Genomic DNA, 10,243 nt, shown 5'->3' on the forward strand with positions numbered 1-10,243 from the left:
GAGCTACAGGGCAGGGTTGCAAGGCTCTTCAAATCACTAATCTCCAAGGGCCATTCCCGTTCATTTAGCCATCTCACTTTTCAAAGTTCTCTTGTCCTTCAGGGATGGGATGACTCATAATCGCAAGGAGGAGAAAAGCCCCAAGTATTTGTTAAACCTGTAGCCTTATTTTATAGGTCTAGTGTATACAGGGGCAGAAGAAAAGCCTCTCCCGAGCCTTGTACAAGAACCTAGCCATTCAAAAATAAGGCAAGATATTCGCGGGGCTCTCTGATCGCCTCTGGAAACACGGGTGCCAGGAGGTCCCCACCCCTGACCACAGGATGCGATGACTGCTGGCTGGCTGGCTGGTGGTGTGTAGAAACCTAGCCCAAGGTCTAGGGAGAGGGAGCAATTACGGCCTGGAGCCGGGTTCTGGGGGAGGGCGTGACTGCGGTTTCATCCGCGAGAAGGGCTCGCTGGTTCCCAGTTCACAAAGCGGCGATTTAACCAAGGGAAGAAAGCTCGGGAGGGCTGGAGGTGGCTCGCACTGCAAGCAGGTGTACAACGCGAGACTGTTGGAACTGGAAGGTTCCCTAAGGGGTTGGGTGTGGGGAGGGGTGCACCGCGGGCTGATTCCCAGTTTCCATGGCAACCCCAGGGCGCCAACACTGCGGGCTCTTGCTTAGGGGCTCCCGAGCGCTGCCGGAAGTGACGCGTTCACCTGCCGAGCTGGGGCGGGGCGCAGAGGTGCCTTCGCTGCTGCCACCGCCGGGAGCCAGTCGGGAGTGTACCAGGCTCTGGAAAAACCGGGGCTCCCAGCCGAGAGCGTTTACCTGCCACCTACGACCCGGCAGCTACCATGGCGCTCCTGCTGTGCTTCGTGCTCCTGTGCGGGGTCGCGGGTGAGTTGCGGCACCTCTCGGTCCCCAATCCCTTGCGCTCCCAGCTCGCGGCCTCCCGGGAACAATGGGGCGTGGGGGGAGGGGGCGGCTCAATTTGGGGGCGCTGCCGTGGTGGTGGCGGATGGGCACCCATGCATGGGGTCATCTGCCCGGGCCACGCGCGCCAGCCGGGAGGATGCCTCTGTCCCCGGGAGCCGCGCAGGAGGCGTGAGGCGTCTGGAAAGCAGCGGAGCGAGGACCCGATCGTCCGGTGGCGGTGGCGGAGGCTCGCCCGGCGGCGTGTGGGGCGCGCCTCCAGGGCTGCTTACCCTGGGGACCACTTTGCTTTATCTGCCCTTGTCTGTTTCCCGCGTCTGCCTGGGTGTTGTGTGCCGCCAGCCTCCCCTGATTTCCAAGCTCCGGGCTGCGAGATTTTAGGTGTCGGGTAGTCCAAGCGGGGAGGCTGAATTACAAACGCCATTATTTGAGAGAAGGCTGAGACGAGACGTTCGGTGTCAATCGCCCTGGCTACCTCTAGGAAAGAAGCACCGAAGCTGCTGGGTTTTTAGTCTCAAAGAACAGGCTAGCTCGACCGAGCAGCCCCGAGACGAGGTATTAGGAGCCGACAGTCAGAAATCAGTGGTGGGGAGGAGTTGCCTGGGTTTGTAATAAGTTGATTTTTTTTTTTTTGTATGATGATTGACGTTCAGGTGGTGAGGTGTGTGGTGTTAGAAATCGCCTAGTACATCTTTCAGCTGCAGAGCGTCTCTTTCGGGAAACAAGGCATTACAAAAAAAAATACCTGGACCCCAGGATGCATAAGCATTTTAGCATTTAGAAATTAATCTTTTTCTAAGTGTGTTTTTAACAAGTCGCCCTCATTTCCTATACTAAGCATTTGGAGGAATTTTAAAGCCAAATGAGTCATAAAAAAGATTTACACGTTCAACTCTAGGAGGCACGCACACACAGCCACACACACAGTGTAGTCTCCGAACATGGTTGCCTAGGATCCCCGGAGTTGGGAAGGTTTGTTGGATCTGCTGGGATGGCTCTCTGCTTCCTGCTGAAATGTTAATTCCATTGTTGGATGCCACAGCTGTGAACATTACTCATGGGATCAACATTCTATTAACAAGTCTAATCTGTGGATCTGAGGCTACTACACCACCTCCACCTTTTTTTTTTTTTTTTTGATACAGATCTTTTAGGCTTGACTGAAATTTCAAAAGTAAATCTGGAAAACAGGAAGGGTCATTGAACCCCACCTTTGTTTGGTAAAACAAACCGAAGTTGAATGCATCCAAAGCAGAAACTGGAGGAGTGAAGGGTGCAGGAGACTACCTATCTTCCTCTTTTTTTTTTTTCTTGTGAAGCAATGGGCTGGCTATTTTTTCTGTCTTATGAAATGCCTCTTTGGTAGTCACTCTTTCCATTAAGGCTATTTTAATATACTTAGCCATTCAGTTCATATGTGTGTAGTGAACATACATCAAAAGACAAATGTCGTCTAAACAGGACAACTATTTTCACGACAGTTTTTCTGCTTCAGAACTCAAATTTCCCAGTTGATCCCACCCCCAACAAACCAACCAACAAACAAATAAGTCCAAATCCCAAATTTCAGATACTTCAGAAACTAATTGGTGTATGACTTTGAGTATTTTTGTAGATCTGACTCTTAATATAACAGTGAGAAATAGAGTCCAGTGCTAGCACCCGTTGACTCTTCTATTTGAAAATAAGGTTTACTCATGAAATACTGCACTGCTATAAGCTGTCTTTGCAAGTTTTGTGATGTCCTAGTTGCTGATGGGACTCTTGAGGTCTAGTTTTTGCCTCTGTAGTTCAGAGTCATGTGATTAGGAGCTGTAGTAGTAAAATTAAACCTTTGATTACACAGTTAAAGAGCTTCCCTTCCCCCGCTTTGCTAGCATGTCTAGCCTCCAACTTATGTTGGAGCATGACCTTGAACACTGGCTGGATGACCTTGAACACTTGAACCTCTTCCCTCTTGTGCTAGGATTAGGAACTCAGTTCCACCGTTCTACTGACTGAACTACACACATCCCCTGCTGTAATTGCTACGTTTTCTAATGGCTAGTGTTTTTTTCTTAAGGGTTTCTGTAGGCCAAGGCTTGTCTGGAACCCAGATGCATAGACAGCAAATTTACTCGTAGTGTTTCTTCAGCCTTTCCCTGCTACGTGCTGGATTTACAGGTGTACGCCCCACACCCGACTCCACGGGCCGTCCCTACGTTCCTTTAACCTCAAGCCACACTCTCCAGGGTGTGGATTATAGTCATCTCTATTGTAGGAGTGGAGAAACCGAGGCATGGAGGAGTGTGCAAATTAACGTTCCACAGTCACAGTTTTCCTGTTCATTGGGCACATGTCACTGAGATGATACCTTTGAAGCAGCCACTTTTCTCTTTGATTGCCTATAATTGACATCCTCTGATCTGCTGCTGGTCACCAGTCACTGAAAAAGAACCTGCTGTCGGTTCGTCCTTGGGTCAGATATTGAAGGCTTTTATGACTTAGCCTTTTAATTTCATGGTTTTGGTTGAGTGTTTTTTTTTTTTTTAATTTAATTTAATTTAATTTTTATTTATATGAGTACGCTGTAGCTGTCTTCAGACACACACACACCAGAAGAGTGCATCGGATCCCATTACAGATGGTTGTGAGCCATCATGTGGTTGCTGGGAATTGAACTCAGGACCTCTGGAAGAGCAGTCAGTGCTCTTAACCACTGAGCCATCTCTCCAGCCCGGCTGAGTGTTTTTGAGTCACTTTGAGGAATCTAAGACTTTTCCACGCTCAGGACACTGTTGGAAACTAATCTGCCTGAGTGTACCTCAAGTTTTATCCTCAGCGAGAGTGTCAGGTAGACCAAGCTGACCTAACCAAGGATGGGCCTTCATTTCCTGCTTCTTCTGCTTCCACTTCCAAGTAGTGAGATTATAGATATGTATGCACTACCGTGCCTGGCCTGAGCCAGCCATTAATTCCAGAAATCGGGAAGTAGAGACAGGTGAATCTCTGAGTTCAAAGCCAGCCTGATCCACATAGTGAGTTTCAGGACAGCCATGAGTATGTAGAGAGACTTTGTCTCAAAAACAAAACACAATAAAACAAATAAAAAACAAATCACCAAAAACCTAATTCTTTGAGGGCTTCATACATGTATATGGTTCGTTCTTTTGGTTTTTTGAGGCAGGGTTTTTTCTGTATAGCCCTGGCCGTCCTGGAATTCACTCTATAGATCAGGCTGGCCTTGAACTCCGAAATCTGCCTGCCTCTGCCTCCCAAGTGCTGGGATTAAAGGTGTTGGCCAACCCCTGCCTGAGTTTGTTATCTTACCAACCTCCTGTTTTCTCTTCACCTCTTCCCAGATGACCCCCATCCCCACCCCTGCCAGCTATTTCATGTCCTTTCAGAACCCAGTCAGTGCCATCCATATAAGCATGGATGTGGAGCCATCCATTGGAACATGGACAACCTACTAGGGTCGGTTCCCCAAAGATAACTACCCAATGCCTTTAGCCACCAAAGCTCCTTAGCTGGGATGAGGTTTTCTGGGGCCCTTCCCGTCTGTGGTGAAGATTGGACTGGTCTGATCTTAGCGCCAGCATTTCGGAAGGTTTGTTCAGTAGCATGGTGCTGCTGGCTTTCACTCTTCGAATGAGAATAAGACCTAAAACCCGACGACTCCTTCACTCGCTTGCCATGTGATCGTGGCCAAGCCACAGTTCTCAGTTGCTTTGTGTGTCCAGAATGGATGTACTGAGGAAGGGATTGAGAAGGTGGTGGTGGTCAAAGGATGCATTGTTTCCATTGGATCAAAGGGAGACATTTAAGAGATCTCTTCCTGAATATGTTGACTGTATTTAATAACAGTCTTGAAAATTGCTGATATTTTAACTGTTCTTACCACACAAAAAAATAAGTATGAGGTAATTGTCTATTACTTGGCTTGATACAGTCATTCCAGAGGGCACTGGTTTGTGCGTCCCTCCATCCGTCCTCCTCTCTTCTCTGCCCCCTCCTCCCACCCATCTCTGGCTCGCTCTCATTAGGTCACTTATTCTCTTAGTAGGCAGGTTGACCTGATGGTCATCCTCACGGGCTCACCTTCCTGAATGCTGAGGTGGTGGGATCTAGGAGTGAGCTTCCACAGCATGAGTTCATTGTCCTGTTCTAAGCTCTCTCTCTGTTGAAGTCACCGAAGGTAAAGATAACCTGTGTGTTCTTCCCAGCCGGTTGACTTGTCCTTCCCTGCTTTCTCTATCAGCTGTCCCATGGTTTGGCATGTTGTCCTTTTTACAATCTCTGTCCTAAACCTGGGTGACCTCATATAGCATCACCGTAACCTTCAACTTGTTGATACGACATGGAAATGATTTCCAATTCAGCTCGCTTTGAATCTGAACTTCTCTTTCCTTTTCTTTCCTTCCTCCCTTTTCTACCTCTTTTTCTTTTTCTTGTGCCACTCCTGTCTCAATTTTCTTTTATTCTTTCTGAAGTCTCTGTTGCTAGGTGGGCTGGCCTGAAATGTACCATGTAGCCCAGCCTGGCTTTGAACTCATGGTCATCTTTCTGTCTCAGCCGGCAGGAGCAGGAATTAGAGGCATAAGCCACCACTCCTGCTTAAGAGACCATTTGACTGACGGTCCTTTGTCATTTGAGTACCTTAGATGTTTCAAGTTCCTAAGTAAACTTTCCCATTAATTAATAGATCAAAAGATCCATTCATTCAAGTGTTTATGGCTCCCTATATACTTTGATATACTTTGCTCTGTGCTAGGTACCTCCTCTGTAGTGTGTGACATTGCAAATTGTAAAATGCATTCACAAAGATGTGGGAACCTGCAGTGAAGGGGATATGATGTTTCTTGGGGGTTGGAAAGCTCAGTGGATATAAAATATGTAACAAATACTGTTTTGAGTCTTATTATTGTACATGACTCATAAGATGGCCTAGGGTGAGGCCTGAGGGTTTTTTTTTTTTTTTTTAATGTTCACAAGTGACAGATGATGTCACTGCTGAGTGTGCCTAGTGGAAAAAGATGTAAAGGCTGTTTTGAGAGCTTGGCAGAACATGATAGGTTGATCAAGTTAGCCCCTTATACCCGTGAAGAAGCTGTGGGGGTTGTAAAAATTCGCTAATGGTAACAGTGCAGTCGTTCTGGAGTGGGCAGAACTGTCGGCTCTGTCTGAGGATGGGCGGGCGGTCCCTGTAGACAGGCTGCACAGCAGTGTTAGGCTTCCGCTTGGGTCCTTGGATGCTGTGTTGGGTGGTATAAAAGGTTCTCTCCGGGTTCTTGCGGGAGAGGCAGTAGCTGGAGAGCAGCAGTACAGCTTCTGGTTTGATCTTTGTGGTGATGTCACAATCTGTGGGGGGAATAAGGAAAAGCGCAAGGCATGTTGAAGGCTGAGAAAGCATCCGTCCGGAATAAGCAGCATGAGATTCGAACGTGGAAGTAAAGAAGGACCACTGTGGAGAACTAGACAGGGTGAGGTTGTCCTAAAGACCCACAGAGCAATGAGGGCTGGTCCTGCTGCCAGCAAACAGTTGTGAAATTGGGGTCAGTGGATTCCATGAGGACGTTATCTGTAGTGGCGAGAGGAAATCTGGGTTTTAATAGGGCGACTGGGCATTGGCTTAGTGGAGAATAGAAACTAGACTTTGACCATTGCCCCCTTGAACCCTGATTCCAAACCAGAAAGATGCAATCAGATTTTGCCTTTTCTCGCTCAGATTGAAAAAAAAACCTCAAAAACCTCGTTACTTGAACATTGTTCCTCCTGCATATGACCTGTAGAATCCTCGGGTTGCTCAAGGATGATCATCCTATCTAATTTCTAACTTCTGGACATTATCATTGTTAAGCATCTCCCTCTGTATGCTCTCAGCCCTGTATTTCTCCTTCATAGTTGCTTTCTCTTTTTCTATCTTAACCAGATCTTGTGAAGCAGCTGCCTGCGCTTACTAACTCAGTTGTCTCTTCCCAAGTCGCATTCCTTCTGTGAAATGGCAGTCACCTCTGGCTAAATCACACCTGTAGCTCTGTTGGGGCTACGGAGTTGGCTCAGTGCATAAGATCAGTGGCTGCTCTTCTAGAAGACCCAGGTTCAATTCCCAGCACCTGTTTGGAGGCTCACAACAATTTGTAACTCTAATCTCAGGGGAACTAGCACCCTTTTTAGGCACTAAGGGCACAGCATGCTCATGGTACATGGAACAGGAAAATAACCATGAAAATAAAGAAGAACCTTAATAAACAGCATTCTCCTCTTGAGCTGTTTCTTACTTCGCACCCTGATAATCAGTCTATCTCCCATCTCTTTGTTAATATCTTCCTTCACCTTGGCACGCTGTACTCAGTTTTCTACTGGGAACCTAAGTGGTAATTTTTCAAGCTTTGCGCTTCAAGTGAAGTTCCCAGTCCTGTGCTTCCAGCCTCTGGTCTGTGTCTCATCGCTCACAACCTTTTCCCGTAGCCGTCTCCAGTGAGACTCACTTCACTGAGCACCATTCCTTCTGACACGAAAGTCTGTTTCTCAGCCGCACACACACAAAAATCTCAGGCAGAACTGTGGGGGATTTGACTTGGCTGTCTCATAGGCTCACATCCTGCTCTAAGACATGTGTGTCCCTCCAGCCTTGAGCTTCTCGGGTCAGAGTATCATACTATCTGTTAAGCTTGTTAACTTTACCTCTGGCCTTGGTTAGGTGAAGTTTTCCTTGTGCTGCAGGCCCATCCCTTTAGCGCCTGGCACACCTTATGTAATTGTTTTCTCGGGATTCTTTTGTAAGATAAGGGACTGTACATACCCTCCCGGCTTACACTGAAGCTGTGCACATTCATTGGATAGGCACAGATTGGCCTGCGGGACCCTGGGGAAGGCTCTGGAATGGAGAGAGCATTTGAAGGTCAGAGGTGGTGTAGTGGCAGACTTGAGCAAGGCTGGGCTGTGTCTGTGGCAGCTGGGTGCCCAAATTTTAGTGTTCTGTCTCTACTCATTCTTTTCGTCTGCTGGTTTCCACATTTTCCCAGTCAGCACCCAAGCCATCAGGTGAGAACCGATCCTTTTGTGAGTAAATCAAGGAAATATTTAAGCTGAGGGGTTTTGACTGTTCATTCAGTGGTCAACAAGTCACGCGTGTGAACTCTGAAATGATTATTAGAGTAAGCCAGGAAACAAGTGGCGTCTAACCAGAATGACCTTAGAGCCTTGGCCCCCTGGTTTTCATCTGACTTACACTCTTTAAGGAAATAAAAATAATATGTGAAACAAGTGGCTCTCAACATGTGGGTCACGACCCCTTTGGGAACCCCACATCTACTTTAGGATTCATAACTGTAGCAAACTCGCAGTTACAAGAAGCAACTGAGTAATTTTAGGGCTGGGGGGGCGGTCAGCACAACATGAGGCACTGTATTAAAGGGTTGCAGCTTTAGGAAGGCTGAGAACCACTACTCTAAAATGATTGCTAGATGATTGGTTCTCCTCTTCGAGCTGGAGAGGAGCCGTCAGGAAAGTGGTGGTGCCATCAGCATGAGGATCTGAGTTCAGTTACCTAACTCATGTAGAAAGTCAGATGTATGAGCACACCGTAGCCTCAGAAACAGTGTCAGGCCTTGGGGTCTCCCCTTGAGCTGGATCCCAACTTGAGCCTGTCATTAGACTTCTTTTCCTCAAGCTCCTCTCCATTTTTGTTCCTGCCGTTCTTTCAGACAGGAACAATCCTGGGTCAGGGTTTTTAGCTGTTGGGAAGGCAACCCCATCCCTCCACTTGATGCCCTGTCTTTCTACTGGAGGTGGGCTCTACAAGTTCCCTCTCCCCTCTGTTGGCCATTTGATCTAAGGGCCCTCCCTTTGGGTCCGAGAGAGTCTCTCACCCTCCCAGGTTTATGGTGCATTCTAGAGGGTCCCCCTACCTTCTACCTCCCAAGGTTGCCCGTTGCCCAAAAGCAGCTGAAACATGCAGATATTTATACCTAACCAATGGACAGAAGCTGGTGACCCCTGTGGTTGAATTAGGGAAAAGCTGGAAGAAACTGAGGAGGAGGACAACCCTGTAGGAGGACCAGCAGTCTCAATTAACCTGGGCCTGGGAGGTTGCTCAGACACTGAGCCACCAACCAGGCAGCATACACCAGCTGATATGAGACCCCCAACACACACACACACACACACACACACACACACACACACACACACACGTGGCAGAGGACTGCTGGGTGTGGACTCAGTCAGAGAAGATGCACCTAATGCTCAAGAGACTGGAGGCCCTAGGGAGTGGGTAGGCCTGGTGAGGTGGGGATGTCCTCTTGGAGATGGGGAGGGGAGGAGAGGTTTGGGATGGGGAACAGTCAGGGTGGACCTGGAGGGGATAAAAACTAGACTGTAAAAAAAAAAGATTAAAGAATAAAAAGAAAAAGGTCAGCTGTAGTGACACTGTAGTCCTTAGAATCCCAGCACTGAGCTCCGTAGTTCCTTGGCTGCTGGCCTAGCTGACTTTGTGAGTTCTTCGGCTGGAGACTGATTCAAAAAAAAGTTAAAGTTAGTTCATGGTATCTGGTGAGTGAGACCTGAAGTTGTCCTTTGACCTCCATATACATGTATGTCCCCCCCCCCACATAGACACATATGAACATGTAGTTCAAAAGATGTTTTATTTTTCCATATTTAGAGTCTTGTTCTGTGCCAGTCTGCGTGAGAACTGGGGATCCTTGGGTCTCGCCTTTCGTGAAGGTGGGATTACAGGAATCTTACCTCTGGAGTTACTGCTTCCTAGACACTAGGGAATAAAGAGGCGTGACCTTTCTGAGTCCTTTCTTTTCTAAATTTCTAAATTTGGTTTGAAATTACAGATGGAGGAATGTGAGCAGAGTGGGTGGTCCCCCTGGCATGGTGATAGGATTTCTTCAGAAAACTAGAACCTGCTTCATGCTTCTTTGGCGACTTTGCTATTCATATTTTTCTGCAGATTCACTTTTCCTAGTCCATTAACTGACTTCTGGGTCATGGTGGACAAAGTGAACCGTGGTTTCCATTTAGTAACAGCAGGTGATCATTTGATGAGGCGGAGAGGGTAAGGTATCTCCGCTGCTTTCCCACCCGGGCCTCTGGAGCCTTGTTCTGCTTTCTAGTCTCACCCAGTGTGATTTGGAATGAGGGCTTAGCTGGTTTAGAGCCCTAACAGTCTCACCTAGAGTCAGCAGTGTTAGCAACCTGATTGTCATGGGCAGGCTGCCCTGAGAAGACTGTTTCCTGCCCCTGTCGCAGGGAGGCAGTAGGAAAAGACAGGAAAACCATGGTGGTCTGTTTTTTTTTTTTTTAATTTTAGATATTTTCTTTATTTACAT

At 47.6% G+C, this 10,243-nt stretch overlaps 1 protein-coding gene across 2 annotated transcripts in view; it reads left to right on the plus strand.

Moving 5' to 3' along the window:
• Positions 1–647: 647 nt before the first annotated feature.
• The window catches only part of Cxadr (CXADR Ig-like cell adhesion molecule), a 53,033-nt gene continuing 43,437 nt past the window's right edge, over positions 648–10,243 (plus strand). The window contains exon 1 of one of the 2 annotated variants that reach the window (XM_031364283.1): positions 648–884. In XM_031364283.1, coding sequence (XP_031220143.1) covers positions 842–884 — 43 coding nt within the window. In that variant the 5' untranslated portion in view covers positions 648–841. The remainder of the gene's footprint in view (positions 885–10,243) is intronic. The other variant, XM_031364282.1, reaches the window with a different exon arrangement.

The sequence above is a fragment of the Mastomys coucha genome, unplaced genomic scaffold (assembly GCF_008632895.1).
Source record: "Mastomys coucha isolate ucsf_1 unplaced genomic scaffold, UCSF_Mcou_1 pScaffold12, whole genome shotgun sequence".
In the NCBI taxonomy this organism is placed as follows: Eukaryota; Metazoa; Chordata; class Mammalia; order Rodentia; family Muridae; genus Mastomys; species Mastomys coucha.